We start from the raw sequence: 22,009 nt of genomic DNA, 5'->3' as shown, positions 1-22,009 counted from the left end.
ACTGTATACGTTGAACACAGTTTATTTTTTTCCCCCCGTTTCCTGAAAATACAAGTACGTTAGGTTATGGTAGGGCAAACATGGCATCAGCACAAAAGAGCCACCGCTGTGCCAAAACAGTCAGAAGAGTGGACTTCTCTCTTTCTTTCAGAACCCCGTGGGCTTCAATGCCGCTTGAAAGACCGGCTTGATTTATTCCCTCCCCGTGCAGGGTGCAATGTGGTGCAGGGTTTTTGTTGGCCTCTCTAATGAGGCCCCCCGTTGAACAAGTCCTCCACACTCAAAATAATCATGACAAAAAAACAAACCAAGCCTTGGAGTTTTTTTTTCCAAGTGCTGTTTGTGCGACAGTGCGACGCATTGTAGACTTTTATACATTTGAAAACTTTAAATGAGACGTTGTGCATAATAAGTATAGCCTACTTAAATTTTTTTGTACTTTAAGTATAGTCGGGAGTGGCTTATTGTCGGTATATCAGCCGGTAACACACGGGAGTCTGTCCCCGTTACAATGCGCTATAGACCCCTGGGAGATGGAGTCTGTCCCCGTTACAATGCGCTATAGACCCCTGGGAGATGGAGTCTGTCCCCGTTACAATGCGCTATAGACCCCTGGGAGATGGAATCTGTCCCCGTTACAATGCGCTATAGACCCATGGGAGATGGAGCCTGTCCCCGTTACAATGCACTAGACCCCTGGGAGATGGAGCCTGTCCCCGTTACAATGCACTAGACCCCTGGGAGATGGAGTCTGTCCCTGTTACAATGCGCTATAGACCCCTGGGAGATGGAATCTGTCCCCGTTACAATGCGCTATAGACCCATGGGAGATGGAGCCTGTCCCCGTTACAATGCACTAGACCCCTGGGAGATGGAGCCTGTCCCCGTTACAATGCACTAGACCCCTGGGAGATGGAGTCTGTCCCCGTTACAATGCACTATAGACCTCTAGGAGATGGAGTCTGTCCCCGTTACAATGCACTATACCCTGGGAGATGGAGTTTGTCCCCGTTACAATGCGCTAGACCTCTGGGAGATGGAGTCTGTCCCCGTTACAATGCACTATAGACCCCTGGGAGATGGAGTATGTCCCCATTACAATGCGCTAGACCTCTGGGAGATGGAGTCTGTCCCTGTTACAATGCACTAGACCCCTGGGAGATGGAGTCTGTCCCCGTTACAATGCGCTAGACCTCTGGGAGATGGAGTCTGTCCCCGTTACAATGCACTATATACCCCTGGGAGATGGAGTCTGTCCCCATTACAATGCGCTAGACCTCTGGGAGATGGAGTCTGTCCCTGTTACAATGCACTAGACCCCTGGGAGATGGAGTCTGTCCCTGTTACAATGCGCTAGACCTCTGGGAGATGGAGTTTGTCCCCATTACAATGCGCTAGACCCCTGGGAGATGGAGTCTGTCCCCATTACAATGCGCTAGTCCCCTGGGAGATGGAGTCTGTCCCCGTTAAATGCGCTGGCTAGACCCCTGGGAGATGGAGTCTGTCCCCGTCACAATGCGCTAGACCCCTGGGAGATGGAGTCTGTCCCAGAGTCTAGACCCCTGGGACATGGGGTCTGTCCCTCTAGACACCTGGGAGATGGAGTCTGTCCCAGAGTCTAGACCCCTGGGACATGGAGTCTGTCCCTCTAGACACCTGAGAGATGGAGTCTGTCCCCGTTACAATGTGCTAGACCCCAGATGGATTGCTGAGGTGGAGCGCCACACCTACCATCAGCTCCCAGTACTTACCGCACAACCTGCCGCACCCAAAGCCGTGCCACTCACACGCTGAGAGTTGGCGGTGCCCGCGGGATCGAACCCATGAACTTGTGGTGCAAAAGGCGAGACGCGAGAGCTCTATACCGTCTGAGCTATACCCGGACACCCGCAACAGACTTGTAGCAGAGTATATTTCAGTAAAACATTTGAGTGCGTTTTTTTCCCCACCACAGCCAGTGAAGCGCAGCATGGTCACAGAGATATATAGATCATTCAGTACGGCTACATTTTCACTTCAGCAGCACCTTGAGAATCTGTCCTTAGCTGACTGTTGTTTTCACCTTGTTCTGCCTATACGTGGTCCTAGCAGGACTATCAGTCACTTTAACTATGCTGTCATTGACTTGACATCCCCACTAAACCTGTGACAATGTTTTGAATACATGGCGTGCGTGCGTGCGTGTGTGCGTGCGTGCGTGCGTGCGTGCGTGCGTGCGTGCCTGTGTTGTAGCGGCGGTGAGGGATTCGTGCATCGAAGCGGGCCTGGTGACAGCTCTGGTTCCTCATCTGAACAGCGAGGACCAGGAGATGCTGCTGAACACCGGAAGAGCCATCGGACGCATCTGCTTCGACAACTGTGAGTGGTGATCAGTGTTGTTTTTGGCAGCAAATTTTGATTTTAGTTTTAGTCATAGTCTCTCGAATAGTTTTCATTTAGTTTTAGTCACATTTTAGTCACCCGAAATGTTTTAGTGTTAGTCTAGTTTTAGTCGACTAAATGTCATAAGATTTTAGTCGACTAAATCTACAGTTGATTTAGTCGAACAAAATGTATTTGGGCGGGGACTCGTAATTTTTTCACTTGCTGAAAATAGACGATCTACAAGCCCACAACGCGTCGCGTTTTGCGACACGTTGTGGGCTTGTAGATCAGCTATTTTCAGCATGCAACTAATTGTAAAATTACTCTCTTGTCTACTAGTCCCTTCCTAACATTTTAGTCTAGTTTTTATTTGTTGACGAAATTGTCAGTATATTTTAGTTTTCGTCAGTGGAAAAGGGTAGTCGACGAACATTTTTCGTCTTAGTTTTAGTCGACGAAATCAACACTGGTGGTGATGATGATGACGATGATAGTTTGTGATGATCCACCTTTTCCATTTCATTTAATATCAGCACCACTGATATTGAAACTTAGGGTTTTTCAGAAAACTGTCAGGATTTAGAAGACATTTTGTAGAATCAGTTCTCAGGTCTAAATGTCATTTAGACCATGTGCTTTATTGTCACATCGCAGTTTGACGTTTAAGTAAAACAGTGAGTGAAATTAGTTTTTGTGCATAGTTCCCAAAGTTTCGTTTTTTCCAATAAGAAACGGAAGAGGAGGGACTCGATCAAGGCAGGACAAAAGCATTTGAGCAAAGCTTTTACCACAAAACGTACAAGTAAAGGGGTTTCCCCTCACATCAGATATGGACAAGCCTTTGCATATTTACACATACAGTATGACCTGAGATAAGATATACTCTTTTTGATACAGAGATAGTCAAGACTTTTTCATTTTTTTAATCCAAAATGAGGGTATGTCTAAAATAAATGTGAAATGTAAATATGAAATAAATGCTTAAACATGTAGCTAGGTGTACTGTTAGAGTCCACAGAAGTGAACCTTTCAAGCCTGTTTTCTCAACTCGCTGTTTTCTGTAAGCCATATCTCCAAAACTGGTGGGTCAAACTGAACAACCAATATATCAATTTGAAGCTATGATTCCCTGCTTTCGTCTTTCATATGACATGAAAAAAACAAAGATGAATAATAATCCAATGATTGTCTCCCATTCACGGTGGGTCACATATGACGATAATGTCGATGATGATGATGATGATGATGATGACGTCATACCTCCCTTCCTTCCTCTGTCCCATCCCTCCCTCACATCCTTCCCCCCCACATCCCTGCTCCTACCCCCCCCCCCCCCCCCCCCCCTCCCAGCGACCCAGCAGGATGAGTTGGTGCAGAGTGGAGTGATACCCAGACTGGTGACCATCATGAGGCAGTACCCCCAGAACGACCCACTGGTCAACGTGTGTCTGCTGGCCCTCTGCAACCTGGCCGATATGGGTCAGTGCTACTGGACCAATGATACGCCTTGATGCAACCTGACTGATATGTCCTGGACCAATGATATGCCTTGATACAACTTGACTGATATGTCCTGGACCAATGATATGCCTTGATATTCAACCTGGATGATATGTCCAGAGCAGAACGTGGCAGATGTTTTAACTGTGTGTGTGTGTGTGTGTGTGTGTGTGTGTGTGTGTGTGTGTGTGTGTGTGTGTGTGTGTGTGTGTGTGTGTGTGTGTGTGTGTGTGTGTGTGTGTGTGTGTGTGTGTGTGTGTGTGTGTGTGTGTGTGTGTGTGTGTGCGTAGACTCGGCCAGGGAGGCGCTAGCAGAGCAGAACGTGGCAGATGTTTTAACGTTCCAGCTGAAACGGGCGCCTGACGCCGAGCGGAGACATGTCATCCTGGAAGTACTGGGAGCGCTGGGAGAGAGTGGTACGCACACACACATGCACACTCACGTGCGGCAACGCACACTTTTTAGCCCCAAATTCTGTTTACAATCAGCATGACTTAATAATTCTTCACAAAGGGTCAATTTCAACTAATTTTCTTTTGTTCTTATGATTTGACAACTCTTAGTAGTCAGTTAGTTAGTACAGATAGTAGCTTGTTGTGGAGACTAGTTACAGTACAACATCACCTGCATGTGAAAGACAACAATGACCAAAACACATTGTATAAAGTTTGTGCAGAACACAACATCTGAACATGGTTCACCTTCATATTTATATTTCATGTAAATATGGATGATCCTATTGATTTATTTTTTACAACAAACTCTTTCTAACTTTCTCACTGTTTATTATTTGTATTTTCACATTGACACTTGGAGAATGACGCTGTTGCATTGTTGTTGTGTTTCTAATGCATTGAAAACGTCTGTCTGTCTGTCTGTCTGTCTGTCTGTCTGTCTGTCTGTCTGTCTGTCTGTCTGTCTGTCTGTCTGTCTGTCTGTCTGTCTGTCTGCCTGCCTGCCTGCCTGCCTGCCTGCCTGCCTGCCAGATGTGCTGAAGCTACAGTTTGCAGAGTCGGGGGTCCCCGAGTCTCTGTCGGAGATGATCCGGGGACTGCAGGGGGGCTCGGACCCTCACGACCTCTGCAGCATCAAGATCGCCTCCAACCTCATCGTGTCCCTGCTTCTGGGAGGTGAGCCGCACTATAGCTAACCACTAGTAACACCCTGTAGTTGTACCACCTCATCGACAGCTATAGGACAGTGACACCCTGTAGTTGTACCACCTCATCGACAGCTGGGACCAAACTGTTCCAACACACCCTCTATGGGGGTTCCCAACCAGTGTTGTTTTTGTCGACTAAAACTAATACGAAAAATGTTCATCGACTACCTTTTTTCACGGACGAAAACTGAATGGAAAATAAATGAAAACTAAGCTATGATGACTAAGACTAAGACTAAATAATAATATATTGACAATTCCGTCAACAAATACAAAATAGACTAAAATGTTACGAAGGGACTAGTGGACAAGAGATCCAGTATAAGTCATTTTACATTTGGTTGCATGCTGAAAATAGCCGATCTACAAGCTCACAATCTGTCGCGCTGCGACGCGTTGTGAGCTTGTAGATCGTACATCAATGTTTTTAAAACACACACACACAGACAATACACAATAGCAGCATTGTACAAGGTATATTAGTATCACAAGAGTATCACAAGAAAGAACATCAATTGCAATCAGAAAAAGTACATGAATATAAAAAGTACATGAGAGTATTCACAATGTATAGTATAGTATATACAAGAGTATCACATGATAAGAGCAATAAGTATAACCGACGAGAGGTCAAGAAGTCCCTTCCCCCCTAAGAGCTATATGAACTATGTGGCGGTTGTTCAGTAGAACAATTGAAGTGGGAAAGAAAGAAAGTTTAAAGCGGTTGCTCTTGCAACGGCACGCTCTATTAACGTCTGCCAGAGGGTAACAGCTCATACTCTGAAGATAATATATGTGAAGGATCAGACAACACTCTATTTGACACTCTTTGTTTTCTCAAAGATTGTCTGAAGAGATGGAGAATCTTTCCTACCACCTTCATGGCTGTTTTTTCCATTTTAGCTATTCTTGATTTGAGTCCCCCTGGCAAAAACGTTGAGAACCCCTGCTCTAGGGGACCAGTCGAAATTTAGGAAATGGGGGGCCTGGAGGACAATAGGGGAGGGTAATGGTATTTTATAGCAGGGCACATACATTTCCTCCAGGGGTATCCCTACATACATTTCCATTTGTCCCTAGCCCACCGAGAATTAGAACATTACCAGACTTCTCAGTAGGCGCCTAGGCGGAGATCTCTTAACCCATTTTGGGCGGGAACCCCTTCTGTTCAAAAATAGCAGATCTACAAGCGCATAGCGCGGCACCGAGTGCTGCACTATGAGCTTGTAGGTCTGCTATTTCTGAAGAATCGTGAAAATGTGCCTGAAATCTTTGAATATATATTCTTTCAGAGGGTTCGTTTTTTAGCTCAAATCTTTGCTTCTGGGAGGTCCCTGGTTACAACATATTTTTAGATGGGGGTCTGCAGCCAAATACAGATAATTCTGGGGGTCCTTGACATGAAATAGTTTGAGCACCATTGACATAGAAACATGGATTTTTCAGAAAACTGTCTGAATTTTTTTAGAATCTGGTCTCAGGTCTATAGTTTCTGTGGAATAATATGGTTTTCTGCCTTGGGAGACTTAAGGGGGTTACATCACGATTCTTGCTCATGCTGGACACTTCACTGGTGCCCGGGAGGCGACCCGGTGACCTTCTGATTACCCGACAGCCTCTCCACTCGCCCCCGAATCATATACGCTCCCCCGCTGGACACCGTGAACAATGTCCTTCTGTGTAATCACACAGATGATGACGGCACGGCAGTGCTGGCTGAAGCACTTGTAATCAAGCACATTCTAACTGATTGACCCTAATGATGATTTGGCTGCTGCAACAAGCCATAATTATTGCCTGTGTGTGACTGGGTGTGTGTGTGTGTGTGTGTGCGTGCGTGCGTGCGTGCGTGCGTGCGTGCGTGCGTGCGTGCGTGCGTGCGTCAGATGAGTCCATGCAGAAGTGTTTCGGCGAGGGGACAGGCATGGTGTACCAGGACGTCCTGTCATGGCTCCAGTGCTCCAACACTCAGCTCCAGCTGTCTGGAGCTCTGGCCATCGCCAACTTCGCCAGGAACGGTGAGATGGTCGCGAAACTCATGGGCGCAAATAAACCCCTAAAAAATGTATCCGGAAACCTCATTTCAGTCTATTATTTCTCTGTATATCGTTGGGAAACCTCATTTGTGATTACTAGTCACCTTTTAATATATAATTTTTTTGCCACAACTTTTGGAACCCATTTTTCACCCGGTGCCAATTGCCTAAACTGTAATCCTGGGCGCTACTCTCTCTCTGCCAACCTGGGGAGAGGCCCGAACTGAGCTCATGCGTCCTGCAGGGAAACTCCCCGAGGACGTAGCGTGTGGAGGGAACACGTTATTCCAACCAGTTCCTTTCCCCTCCATCGGCAGTATAGAGACCTGCATTACTGCATGTATATACCTACCCTAGGGGATGCGGGGAGAACATGCATACTCCACACAGAATTAGTCACTGACTCACTGATTAGTCACCTTTGCAATGAGGTACACGTTGCAAGGATCGTGCATTTGTGGAATGCCCAAAAAAAGCCAAAATTTACAACATTTACAGGCACATTTGTGTACCGACAGACTGTCGAGGTTCACAGCGACACAAATAAAATAGAACCACGAACGGGTCTTCGCACATGCGCACATCTACAGTACCCTGTTGAATGCAAATTCCTCCTAAATATAAATCCTAACAGCTATAGCCTATGTACACCCACGCTCTAGTCTAAACCCAATAAATCACACCTGCATATACAAATAATTACACATCATGTTACAAAGCTCAAACACTAAGTAAAAGAAAATAAAGGTAATTAAAATGCAAAATGACGCAAGAAATGTGATACACTTTCTCACCGCTAGAGTGCATCACTGTTCTATCACTGATCTATAATTTCCAAAGGAAAACCTCACAGCTGTGTTGCTCATTCCACAATTGCATGATCCTTCCAAGTACGTCGTTGTAAAGGTGACTAATCAGGATTTCTAACGATATAAAATGCTATACCAATTGGTGTTATTGAAGGGGAGAAATAATCGACCGAAATAACATTTCCAAACTGTTTTTTATGGGAGTTTTTATATTGTTTTAAGACATCGCTGTATTATGCTTTTGTATAATTAAAGAATTCCTACAGTAAAATAAAAGTAAGTCACAATTGTACTTTTAAGTGCAGTACTTAAAGTAAACGTACTTGATGCCTCTTAGTAAGAGAAATCTATGCAAATCTGGGAACTAAATCGTTACCAAGAAATTTCTTCACCAATGTGTTTCTAAAGGTGTCTAATAACATGTACTAAAAGTTTGAAATTCAACTCCTGTGGGCAAAAAAGGCAAAAAAGTCCAAATTTCATCATTCTTTAAGTAACATGTGACATATGAAACTAGGGTGTTTGCATGATTCTGAATCCATTCCAAGCATTAGTTTTGCACAAAAAACACTCCTTGGGAGGAAAACGGCCACACAAACGTGATGAGGTCAGCACATTTGGTCAACTGGATATGGCCTAATTTAGCCCAAGGAGTGTTTTTTGTGCAAAACTAATGCTTGGAATGGATTCAGAATCATGCAATCACCCTAGTTTCATATGTCACATGCTACTTAAAGAATGATGAAATTTGGACTTTTTTGCCTTATATAGGATGTTATGGGCATATTATGCATATTATGCTAATAACTCAATTTCCCACGGGAGTTGAATTTCAAACATTTAGTACATGTTATTAGACACCTTTAGAAACACATTGGTGAAGAAATTTCTTGGTAACGATTTAGTTCCCAGATTTGTCAAATACCTGATAAAATGCCCTTACTATCTCCTCAGACAGCAACTGTGTGAAGATGTTGGATCTGGGCGTGGTTCCTCACATCCTCAACCTGTTGGAGCAACACGTGGACGAAGGAGACGTCTCTGTTCAACATGCAGGACTGAGTGCACTCAGAAACCTGGCCATCCCAGGTATGACTGACTGACTGACTGGCTGGCTGGCTGGCTGGCTGGCTGGCTGGCTGGCTGGCTGGCTGGCTGACTGACTGACTGACTGACTGACTGACTGACTGACTGACTGGCTGACTGACTGACTGGCTGACTGGCTGGCTGAATGCAACCTATGCCATAGGCTACGTTTAACCGGCAAAAGATGTGCCTTCTATTTCGACGGGAACACTGACGCATTCCCAGTTCCCTCATCTCCCTCAGTCAGCACTCCTGCCGTCCTAGCCTGACATTTCTATTTCGTTTCACTCCATTATTCAGTACATAATATACGTTTTTAATGGGCATGGCTATGCGGTTCAGGGGCTGGAGCGAGTCAACCAATCAGTATGTAAACCCTGCTCTTCACTCCTCTTGCTGCCGGATCCTTTCACAGCCTCGTGTCGTGGGTAACGCCGCTCCAGAGTCCCAGCCAGCGACTTCTCCTGAGAGTCAATTTATTCCCAGTAAATACGAGTCGTGCTGTACGGCTTTTTTTTGCAATCTTTGTTTTTGTTCTTTTAGTCTCATTCTCTTCTCCGGTGCCCCAGTTACCTCACTCACCTGCACCTCCTTAAAAACAAGTTACATAAGTGCTGCTTTCATTAAAGGCTAACATTCCGGTTGTATTTCTGATCAATAAACTATTTGGACTAGAGCAATAGTGATTTTATTGATCATTGAAATTAAATACCAACGATGTTTACTACATATAATTGAAGAGTAGGGTTTAACCTGAATGTTTAGCTTTAATCAATTTAAAAAATCACACCTGTGTGAAGTGAGTGGTTCAACTCCGTGTGGGGGTTCCCGGGGGGGGACGCCCAGGGGGCCGGGCCGGTTCCGACGTGCCGCCCCGCGTCCGAAACGGTTGAGAAATGACAGAGTTACCGTGTGGCGGTCCCTCTACTGTACCCTCTACTGTACTGTACTGTACTGGCACACCCGAAAGCATCATATATAAAGTATATGTGCGTGTGTGTTTGTGTGTGCGTTAGGATGCGCACAGGTGGTGAAAAACAACCATGCTGTTTTCGTGCTCATACCCAGACACCCAGCCAGCCAGCCACCCACCCACCCACACACATAGCTTCAAGGGAGTGGTTGCACCACTCAAAAATCAAGGTTATTATAAACCTACTTAACTCAAACGAAATAACTAAAACTACAATAAAAAACAACATTTCAGTTAACTGGGGAAAATAATAATAAAAAAAGCAAAACTATAATGACCTTGGCCCACACACGTCGCCACTTACAAAGACAGACTAACACAAGGACACTGACATTGTGGAAAACTTGCAAAGTATAACGGTTTATGCTGTCAACAATTTCTTTCTGTACCTTGCTGTGTGTTACAGGCAGCAACACGATGATCTCTGTTCCTTGCTGTGTGTTAGGCTACAGGCAGCAACAAGACATCTCTCTCTCTTCCTTGCAGGCAGCAACAAGTTGATCTCTCTCTCTCTTTCTCTTTCTCTTTCTCTCTCTCTCTCTCTCTCTCTCTCTCTCTCTCTCTCTCTCTCTCTTCCTTCCAGGTAGCAACAAGGTGCGCATGCTGGAAGACGGGGTGACGGGGAGGATCAAAGGGCTGCTGCGCTCAGACATGCCTCCGGTGCAGTTCAAACTGCTGGGCACGCTGCGCATGATGGTGGACGGACAAGGTAATAATAATAATAATATAACATGATGGTAAAGGGCTGTGGCTGTGGCTCAGGAGGTAGAGCAGGTCGTCCAATGATCCGTGGGTCGGCGGTTCGAATCCCGGCTCCTTCTGTCCACATGTTGAAGTGTCCTTCGTGGGCAAGACACTGAACCCTACATTGCATCCAATGAGTCGGTCGGTACTAGCTTGCCGCCAGTGGTGTGTGAATGTGGGAAGTGAGGACGCTGGCGTCGACTGTTTGTCGCTTAACCTCCCAATGTATGAATGAATGAACCGTTGTAAAGCACGTTGAGCACTTGGAAAATCGCTATAAAAATGCAATTCATTATGATGGTGGACCAGGGTACAACAACATACATGTCCGTAGACGGACAAATGTGTCCGTGGCAAAGACTTGGTCTTGTCCGTGGCAGATTTTTATAATGATTATAATGTTCTTATTGCGATCATAACACCCACTTACTGAATGTCAAGTCTCCAGGTTTTCTTCAGAATAAGTATGACAATTACCTACATAATGCCTAATTTGCATATTTAAATGTACAATTTCAGAAAATGTGTAATGCAATGAATCATTGTCTTCGTGTAAGTAATCAAGTGGGGAAGTTTCATGGTGATAACTATTAATCACATTTTTACCTATTCACGCCTACTGTAGGTGAAAATTACAAAATGTGTGATAACTATGAAAAAGCTACTCCTGTGGAAGGGTTATCATATATTAATTTGCCCTGTGTAGGTTTTGACGACCATGCAGACTAATGCAAAGGTTACACTACAATGTAAATGTTATTTAGACAGATGCTATAGAGCGTCGCAGTCCCGCCCCCGACGAGGGCCCGGGAAATAATTCCCGTTCATTTTCCCCATAGACTTTTCAAAAAGTATTTATTTAAAGATGCTTACGCCGCGGACAAAACCAACTCTCGTTGTGACAAATCATGACAATAAACACAATGTTTTGGGCAGATCAAATAATTAGTAAGAAGGAAAAAAAGGCAGGGTACAACACTTTTTGTTTTGTTTTACTTCTTTTTTTTTTGAATTATTATCTTTTATTTACTTTTAACATTTCATTTACATACAGTTATAAAATGCAACCTATAAATAAATACATTTCCTAACTAAACAACCCCAACCCTTCCCCGACCCTTCCTTTTTTGTTTTACTTCTTACTAATTATTTGTGTGTGTTTATTGTCATGATTTGTCACAACAAGAGTTGGTTTTGTCCGCGGCGTAAACGTCTTTAAATAAATACTTTTTGAAAAGTCTATGGAGAAAATTAATGGGGAATTATTTCCTGTGCCACTCGTCGTTCTGAAAGGGGGCGACGCTCTATAGGTTCATTGTTTATCTTAATTGGTATCTGTACAGATTATATTTTATTTAGACATTTAGACTGATGCTAGGTTATTGGTTTACCATGTGATCCTAGTCAACTGAGGCAACTACACTGTCTCTCTGCGTTCTAGGTGTTTACATTGCTTAATTGTCTGTCTGTCTCTGTCTCTGTCTCTGTCTCTGTCTCTGTCTCTGTCTCTGTCTCTGTCTCTGTCTCTCTCTCTCTCTCTCTCTCAGAGGAGGCAGCCACAGTGCTGGGTAAAGATGAAGAGTTGTTGACTCGTGTCATGGAGTGGTGCGAGGCTAAAGACCACGCCGGGGTCAGAGGAGAAGCTAACCGCCTGCTAGCTGCCCTCATCAGACACAGCCGCAACCCTGTGAGTCGCAGCCACGCACACACACGCACACACACACGCATGCAGTCACACACATGCACGCACGCACGCACGCACGCACGCACGCATGCAAACACACACACGCACACACACACTGCACACACCAGTTCATTCCGACGCCTTATTGAGACTTCACTTCTTCCTCTCTGGACAGGAAGTGATCCGTGCCGTGACCAAAGCGGACGGGGTGCGACACCTCATCTCCATGGCAACCAGCGAACACGTCATCATGCAGAACGAGGCCCTGGTCGCCCTGGCCATAGCGTCTGCTATCGACATGGGTGAGAGAGAGACACTTGTTTCTCACTGTGATAGAGATACACGCCGCCGTGATGCTGTTTCTCACTGTGAGAGAGAGAGACACTCCTGTTTCTCACTGTGAGAGACAGCCGTGATGTTTCAATGCTGTTGCTAACCGATGTGGGTTCTCACTGCGGTCCCGTCAGACCATTTCGAGCCATACCCGTATCAATACGGGTTACGAAGGTTATCTCTTGACTGCCACGCCCGTACATATATACGGGTTACGACACCCGTTTACGGCAGGCCTCTTACGGCAGCCGCCTATGGCCTGAAACGGCGCCATCTTGAAACGAACGAGAGAAAACAAACCAGTTGAAAAACGGTCATCCGATCTCCATAGAGTCTCATAATGGCCGCGATCTTCAGTATAGATCGTGGAATATCTCGGAATTAATCCTCAGACTTGGTGAAATGAGAAAAAGTATGATCTTAGGATATGCCAATACAATGATCGTGCTTCGCTCCGGTTAGCATATTATCGTCTTGCATGCTAGTTTGGGACCCGATTAAGCGACGGACAGGATGCGGCTCTTACGTCCGTTTACAGGACCCGCGCTTTGTAGTTTTTTTTAGTTTTCGCGTGGCAAGGGCTACTGAGGTGCCCGAAAACATGCCGGCACGGAATGTGAGACATATGAACAAATGTGGAGTTGTAAATGATAGTACATTTGTAGACGTAACAATGTGTTATAAGCCACAATCATACAAATGTGAACAAGAATTGCACTTTCTGTTTACTTCTGTCTCTCGCTCTCTGTGTGTGTGTGTGCGTGTGCGTGCGTGCGTGTGCGTGTGCGTGTGTGTGTGTGTGTGTGTGTGTGTGTGTGTGTGTGTGTGTGTGCGCGTGCGTGCGTGTAATGACATGGTGCAGAGTCTTTGCGTAATTCGTTCCAAGAAGCCAAACTGCTGCCCACGTTGCAGCAGATGCTGGAGGACCCTGCGGGCGCGGTGGAGGTCAAGTTCAGCGCTCTAGGGGTCATCTGCAGCATGGCCAACTCTGGTACGTTCCTTTCTACACTTCGGACCAAACATGTGCACGCAGTGTGTGGGGGACAAACTAAATCACTCAAACCAGTGGTGATTTCGGCAATTACAACTGACGAAACAACCTTTTTTCACTAACAACTAAATAAAAATCACACCCGTGTGAAGTGAGGGGCTAATTGTTTAATCCAGGGTTTATTTGTTTAATGCGTTTAATTCGCAGTTTTAAAATAATTTAAAAAAAAATAGCGGATATTTCCCCGACCTGGTGACGAGGCCGTCGCGTTTTGATGCCGAAACCGGAAATCAAGTCATCCTCTGGGCTGCTAGGGCTTCTGGGAAATTGAGCCCAATGCATGTGAACGGGCCGTTTGTTTAGACTGCATGGTGGTTTCGTTTCGCATTGTCATGGCCGCTGGTGCTTCTGATCATAACAACCCATCGCCGGATTTCCGTGGTTGAAAGCTGCAAATACTTCAGCGTATGCTCTAGAATATCAGCGCAATATTCAACGCGTAAAATATTGGATTAAATAGCGGGGAACGCGGGTTATGCAGTAATACTGTTAATGGCATTCAATGTTTGTGTTAGTGACAAAACAAAACTCTGTCCATGTCAATGGCATTTTTAATGTTTGTTTAAGGAAAAACAAACATTAAACATGTATATAGGAGGGGCTAGCGCAAACTAAGCCATGATGACTATATTGAACTACAGTATATTGACAATTTCATCAACAAATAAGTAATAACGTCACTGGCAGGTGAACACAAACCCTAAACCTAACCTCACAGGAAGCCACGGGTTAGTTTTAACCTACCACGCGTTGCGGGAGCCACGGGTTAGTTGTAACCTGCCACGTGTTAGTTTTAACCTGCCACACATGGCGGGAGCCACGGGTTAGTTGTAACCTGCCACATGTTAGCTTTAACCTGCCACGTGTGGCGGGAGCCACGGGTTAGTTTTAACCTGCCACACGTGGCGGGAGCCACATGTTAGTTTTAACCTGCCACACGTGGCGGGAGCCACGGGTTAGTTTTAACCTGCCACGGGTTAGTTGTAACCGGCCGCCGGGAGCGACGGTGTTGTCGGACTAATGCCTGTCGGCGGTTAGTATGTCTAATCTTGTCACACCCCGTACATAATGTGATTTAGATGTTGTTTAGACCAGTGGTTCCCAAAGTGGGGTCCGGGGTCCCCCAGGGGTCCTTGAGGGAGTTCCAGGGGGTCCCCAGCTAAATGATAGTTAGGAACCAAATGGACCCTTGTGGGACTGTAACTCTGAGAGTGTACTAACGGGTCCATCTGGTTCCATTTGTACACTCTCAGAGTTAAATTAACATTGATTTTACAATATAAATTGGGGGTCCCAGAGATAGAAATGGCTTAAAATGGGGGTCCGTAGACTAATGCATGTCAAACTGGGGGTCCTTGAAATTTAAATGGTTCAGAGTCACTGCTAGAGCTGTACAAATCTTCTCTTATGGGGGTCCCTGGCATATCTTTTTAAATGGGGGTCTGCGGGCTCATAAGTGTTAATTTGAGGGTCCTTGACATGAAAAGGTTTGAGAACAGATGCTAGGTTTATTGTTTTCCTGGTAAACAATTGTTCTCTCTGCAATCTACTGATGTGAATTTTTAACTCGTCCCTCTATCTGTCATCAATCATCGTGCAGGTGTGACTATTTAACTCGTCCCTCTTATCTGTCATCAATCATCGTGCAGGTGTGATGAAGGAGGAGATGTTGGGGCTGAACATGAAGGAGAGCCTGGCTAAACTGAGCCACCACTCCAGCCCCAAGCTGTCGTCACAGGCCTCCTCGGTGCTGGCCCTGCTCGGCGACGGCAGCTAGAAGTGACAACTGAACTCAACCTCGCTGAACGCCGCTTCACTGCAAACAACGACAACAGCAACTAAAACGTATCATCTTTTATTCCAGTGGTTTGCAACCTTTTTCATTATTGTTTTGTTCATTATTTCCATTATTTGTTCGGCATTTGAGCCACGTACGGACCACCGTGTGATTTAGCCTCGCAGACCCAAAACTAAAGAATATTTATTTTGTTATCATTGGATACGATTTTGTCCCACAATTCTATGCTGTATTGAAGTGGCACAATAGGAGAGATAACAGGTACAAACGTTGATCAAAATAACAATTCTTCTACAAATTAAAATAAATGAAGTTTGCAGATGTTTAACAAAATTGTAACTCTTGAGAGTGTAAAAAGGGTTAATTTTACACTCTCAAGAGTTAAAGATCTATAAAGGTTAATTTGGTTACCAACTCCATCATTTAGCTGGGGACCACCTGGAACCCCCTCAAGGACCACTGGTTGAAAACCACTGTTTCGAGGCATCTCAGATCAACTTATCTTCCTGTCACTGTATAGATATAGACCGTATTGCTTGTTTCGAGACCTTTTCCTTTACTCTGTTTGTTTATCTGGGAGGGGACAGCACACATCGATGACCGCGGCGTATACGGAAGAAATACGTACGGTTGAGTTAAAGACGCAGTGTCAATATGTGGCAAGAATGTCTCATTTCAACCCGTAGTCCCTTTTTGCTTCCTTTGCAAAAAGTAACTCAGAGAGTGTGCTCTGTCCTGCACAGGCAGGGTCCATTTGGTTCCACGGACCACAGACACTGAGAACCACGGCTGTATCCCAATCAAAAAATCACACCTGTGATGTGAAGCCAGGGGCGCTCTTATCATTATACATCATCTCATGAACAGCTGAATTTATATGATTGGTTAGCCGATTTGCTCGTCTACACATGGCGTAAATGTACCCTTCATTGTCAATGACATTTAATGTTTGTGTTGCCACACATTTACGTCATATTTGACGGACATATGACCTAATTTCTCCTTTCATTGTCAATGGCAAATATGAGACGTGTGGGGACAAAAGCTGTATATAGGAGAGTGCCCCATCATCATACATCATCACATTCCGGCCAATCACAATTTGCGTCCTCACCTCCGTCTGCAATGTTTGTGTTTACACAATGTTTGTGTTTACACAATGTTTGTTTGTGTTTACACAATGTTTGTGTTTACACAAACCCTCAAAGCTGCACATGGGAGGGGCTTTTGCCACCTCAACAATTTCAAAGTTTTGCATCTGACAATATTTATTGTGTTAACCTAGAGAAGCACAAGGTGAATAAGCCACATGCTGTACATGCACATTATGTCACACTGCTGGGCTACCATCAGACATTTCTATATGTATACAACAATATATTATGTGTTTAATAGCTGCTCTATCTATTACAAAGCAATTCTGTGTCAATTTCAGTGTTTCCCAAACGTTTTAGCCCGAGACCCTTTTTTTGTGTCTCCCCGTGATCCAAACGTATCTATCTAAAAGCTCTAAAAGCTAAAATCTAAAAAATCTAAAAGCTCACAACGGTTCGGGATGAGAGCTATAGTTGATGTTGATTGGCTATTTTCACTATTTTATAACACTTTTGAATTGTTTTGAATTTCCATTGTTTATTTCTTAAATATTTTAGGAGCCCAGAGAGCTTGTATATCGGCTATTTTCAAATGGCCGAAATGTATAGGGTTGAAGTGGTTAATGTATGTTTTCTAATCAAAATTAAAATCTCCAAAGTAACTAGTAACTAAAGTTTTCAAATAATTGTACTGAAGTAAAAGTACAAATTTTGGCCCCGAGATGTAGTGGAGTAGAAGTAAAAGTACTGGAAAATTGAAATACTCAAGTAAAGTACAAATACCTCAAAATTGTACTTAAGTAAGTACAGTACTTAAGTAAAAGTTACTTTCCACCACTGTATACAACTATGGTCCACGACCCCAAAATGGGTCCTGACCCAGGGTTTGGGAAACACTGCGCTAAGCCACAAGGACAAGTGTGTGTTGTAAATTAAAGGGAGGTTGGTGTGTGTGTGTGTGTCTTAGAGAGAGTATGATTTGGTCTAAAAATAAATCAGCAATATCTCTGTCATGGTTCAGTGTATTATGTCTGTCTTGACTCATGTAGAAAGTCTAGATTTTGTGAATAAATCCAAGTATTATGTTAATTCTTCATGAGGGTGAATTTAAATAAACCATGTCTCAGAGCAGTGTTCTAGAATGAGTATATCATGAATTAAACGACACTCTCACTGAATGGATGTTTCTCATTCGTATTTATTTTATATGGTAAAAAACAATAAGGAAGAAAAATGCATATAATTTCATATAATTGAATTGATCTCCTCACTCCGTTTGCTCGGTATCTCAGAGGACTCTGGACAGTTCAGAAACCTGCCTGCCTGCCATTTTCAGCAAACAGGAAGAGAATGGCTGTTGTTTCTGTTATCTTGAAAGATACCATCACTGGTGGGCAGGTTTCTGAACTGTCCACACAACACTGGTGGGCAGGTTTCTGAACTGTCCACACAACACTGCTGGGCAGGTTTCTGAACTGCCCACATCACTGGTCAGCAGGTTTCTGAACTGTCCACACATCACTGGTGGGCAGGTTTCTGAACTGCCCACATCACTGGTCAGCAGGTTTCTGAACTGTCCACACATCACTGGTGGGCAGGTTTCTGAACTGTTCCCAGTCCAACATTCAGTGCTTTTCTCCATTATACAGTAGTATATAGTACAGTACACAGTGATTTGAAGTACTTATAGGTGTGCAAGCCAAGGTTTTCCATATGCAGTCTGTGACCTCTAGTGGTGGTGTAGTGAAATTACATTTTATTTTCACTATCTGAACATAAATAGCAGTATATTAAATACAGCTAATGTATGTAGCAGGAATGATGTCACTTGACAAAGAGCAACACAGCAATGTCCACACAATAAAATCAGGGGATGGTTTAACTAACAGTAGAAAGGAGCTACATTAAACGACCAACGTTTACTGTGAAAATCCCCCTAAATCACAAATAATCGAGGCTAAGATTATAAATAAAGTTGATATTGATTTGACGTCATAAGGCCCAGGCCCAGATCATTTGTGTGATATAATTTATCAACTAAGATGGCTCATCTGAAGAGAAGTAAGAGCTTCTCTGTATCTATGTACATTTGGACCAAGTGTTAGTCACATTTGTAAGAATACTTTCAAATGTGACAAATGTAAACAAAAACAAGAATTGATTAAATCAATTAATTACCAGCTGCATTATTATTATCTGCGGGGGTCCGCTATAACTGCCTCTGTGTCAGTTTCAGCGCAGAAGTTTAGGTAGGAACCAACATTCTCTAAGGCCTCTCTTTAACCTGTATGGGTCTTCATGTGTCTTTTTAGACTACATATGCGACTATAGCCATTGCTACAAACTACACAAATAAAATACTTTCCCCCGTATGAGTCCTTGTGTGCTTCTTTAGATTAGACATGACACCAAAGCCTTTGCTACAAACTGTACAAGTAAATGGCTTTTCCCCTGTATGAGTCCTCATGTGTTTTTTCACATCACCCATGTGAATACAGCCGTGGCCACAAACTGTACAAGTAAATGGCCTTTCTTTCGTATGAGTCCTCATGTGGCTTTTTAGATCACCCTTTTGAATGCAACGGTAGCCACAGACTGTACAAGAAAAATATGTTTCCCCTGTATGGGTCTTCATGTGTCTTCTTAGAATAGTCTGGTTTATAAAGCCTCTGCAACAAACCTCGCAAGTAACAGGCCTTTCCCCCGTATGAGTCATCATGTGTGCCTTCACAGATCCCTTATGATTAAATGTATTGCCACACACTGTACAACTAAAACGTTTCTCCCCTGTGTGACTCTGCTGCATGGGGCGAGTTCCTTTCAGGTCGTCCTGGGACATCTCGTTGCTCAAAGACGATCTCTGTCCTTCCGTGACATCGTGTGACTTCGGGGCGTTTAAAGGCGACCGATGTACACTGGTCTCCCACTCATTGCTGTCTTCAGTGATGTCAGATTCAGAACAGTGTGAAGAGAGGTGATGCTGGTGGTCACCAGACTCACCACTAGTTGGATGTGATGTCGTTCCACAGTCCTCTACATCTGCTGGTCTTTGAAGTAGCTCCTCCTGTTCCTCTGTAATGTGCGGAGGCTCTGGGTCCCCATGGACCAGACTGGGGCGCCTCTCCTCTTCAGAGGGAACCTCCTTTTTACACACAGGGATGTGCAGGACATCTAAGGGAAAGAGATTAAGCCATTTAATTTAATAGGACTGAGACCAGATTCTACAAAATGTCTTCTAAAAAAACCTATGTTTCTATGTCAGTGGTTCTCAAACTATTTAATGTCAAGGACCCCAAAAATTATATGTAATTGGCCGCTGACCCTCATCTGAAAATATGTTCCGGGGGACCCCCCCCCCTCATCTGAAAATATGTTCCGGGGGACCCCCCCCCCCAAGTCAAAAGTAAGGACATCTCACCCAGAAAGTCCGGACAACTCACCGGGGTGTGATGTCTCTACTTTCGGGGTGAGTTATCCACTAGTCCCCAAAAAACAGTTAGTCTGTTTTCGACTGAGGAAGACGTTCTTCTAATCTAAAGCTATGGACCAGAACTATAGTGTTGAACGTATGTAAACATGTGTTTTGACAAAGGAGCATGAACCAACCTGCACTGTGTAGTCTGATGCGTGGCTGTAGCATCACGTCCAGCAGTTTGTTCTGTCTCCCCAGCAGAGTTTCTAGTGTCTCCATCTCTCTCTGGAAGAGGTTGCACATGACCTCTTCGGCCACAATGAGGCGCCCCAACACAAACACTCTGACATCAAGCTTCACACTACAACCCTTACCACGCTGCTGTTTTCCCAAAACGTACACTATGTCCTCTCCCACCGACGTCATGTGTTCATTTATCTTCAGCCTTACAGACTCCATTGGACACGTTTTACCTCCTGTATGAGACATTTTCACCATGAAGCCCTCTAGTTCCTACCATAGTAATAATATAAAGTTATCTGTTCTGTGTAATACACTTTTATAATGCGTAAAGGCACAAAGATGTGATCACCACATTAACATGCTACTGAAAATAAACAAAGCTCATTTACTTCCGTGTCTGTCACTATGGTCTGTCAACGTGTTTCAAGCATGCGCACTGCGCAGCAAAAGATACAGATACAGTTGTCTTTCACCGCCTGGTGGAGGAGCAGTGTAACTGTTATTGAATAAAGATTGGATGGGTGGGATCACTGGGATGGACTTGTGAGATATATTGTTATTGCGACAGTAGGTCGCAGATTATTATGAAAACCTGCAAAACCTGTCAGTCCGTCACGCCTCGTGACACGCTCCATATGGCCGTCTTTATATATAAAGGTCACAACAATGACCTCATCAAACCTTGGATACTAGCCATACATGGAGAACACTGGATCATCACCTAGATATGCATATATGGAGTGGGGCAGCAACTCTACATCTGACCTCAAACCATTAGATCTCCATATATGAAGCTGACCTGTTCGTTCCATATGTTGATCCTCTCCACCCGTCCTTCCTCTTCGATGTCTCCCTTTTGACTGATAGGCCTACCTGTCCATTCAAACTCTAGACTGGTCTGCCCCAAAGTTATTGTGCAGCCCCGGCAGCCGGCAAAAACTAGAGTTCTCAACAGGCCCCTACCTGGGCCCTGATCAAAGCCTGTACTCAAGACACCCCCGCTGCCACCCTTAGATCTCCATATATGGAGCTGACCTGTTCTGACATTCCATATGTTGATCTGACCATCAAACCCTGTACACTCAAGACACGCTCCATATATGGCCAGTACAGAATTCATTCCATATGTTGATCTGACCCCCCCATGCCAAAGCGCCAGCGCTCGCCCAGCAGTCTGCCGTCAGTGCCGTCACCCAGGCGGATGCATTGCACGCGACCTCGCCCGGCCATAGGGCTTTCCATTACCATTCCACTTTCTGAATTATGTTTGGGACATATAGGGGTTTCCACACGCCAATGATGATATGAAATAATACCTTTTCATAAAGGCCTATGTATGTTGTTTTTGTTTAGTTATTTTTTGTTTTTAACCTACATAGTTTGTGTGGAGCTTTGTGTGGAAGGTGTTTCCAAACAGCTTCCTCCCTTGGCTGATAGGAGTTGACAGAATTCCTGGACTTGAATATAGCATGATTGTTTATAGACACCTTTATTTTATTGTAGAAATATTGGATTGTCTATATAAGGATACCAGAAACAGACGTGATGTAATTTCACCCTGAGGCCACAAGAGGGCAGCTGAAGTATGAGCAATAAGCAAAGCTGTTGATGTATGTTCACTTGGTTAACATACATACATTTATGTTTAAACAGAAGGAGATCCAAGGCACTCTGTTGCAGTCAGGTAAAAAAGGCCTTTATTTATAATGGTATCAGCTCG

General features: G+C 44.3%; 1 protein-coding gene across 4 annotated transcripts in view; it reads left to right on the top strand.

Moving 5' to 3' along the window:
* LOC306931094 (rap1 GTPase-GDP dissociation stimulator 1-B) overlaps positions 1-17,812 on the top strand; it is a 42,822-nt gene extending 25,010 nt beyond the window's left edge. For all 4 annotated transcript variants that reach the window (XM_079512292.1, XM_079512295.1, XM_079512293.1 and 1 more), the window contains exons 4-14: positions 2,233-2,358; positions 3,715-3,843; positions 4,155-4,280; positions 4,851-4,994; positions 6,913-7,044; positions 8,826-8,960; positions 10,514-10,639; positions 12,222-12,361; positions 12,534-12,660; positions 13,554-13,682; positions 15,392-17,812. In XM_079512292.1, the coding sequence (XP_079368418.1) occupies positions 2,233-2,358; positions 3,715-3,843; positions 4,155-4,280; positions 4,851-4,994; positions 6,913-7,044; positions 8,826-8,960; positions 10,514-10,639; positions 12,222-12,361; positions 12,534-12,660; positions 13,554-13,682; positions 15,392-15,519 (1,442 nt within the window). In that variant the 3' untranslated portion in view covers positions 15,520-17,812. The remainder of the gene's footprint in view (positions 1-2,232; positions 2,359-3,714; positions 3,844-4,154; positions 4,281-4,850; positions 4,995-6,912; positions 7,045-8,825; positions 8,961-10,513; positions 10,640-12,221; positions 12,362-12,533; positions 12,661-13,553; positions 13,683-15,391) is intronic.
* Positions 17,813-22,009: the final 4,197 nt, after the last annotated feature.

This window comes from Electrona antarctica, assembly GCF_951216825.1.
Source record: "Electrona antarctica genome assembly, chromosome: 10".
NCBI lineage: Eukaryota > Metazoa > Chordata > Actinopteri > Myctophiformes > Myctophidae > Electrona > Electrona antarctica.
The sequence above is the reverse complement of the archived record's forward strand: the minus strand, read 5'-3'. Positions and strand labels throughout refer to the sequence as shown.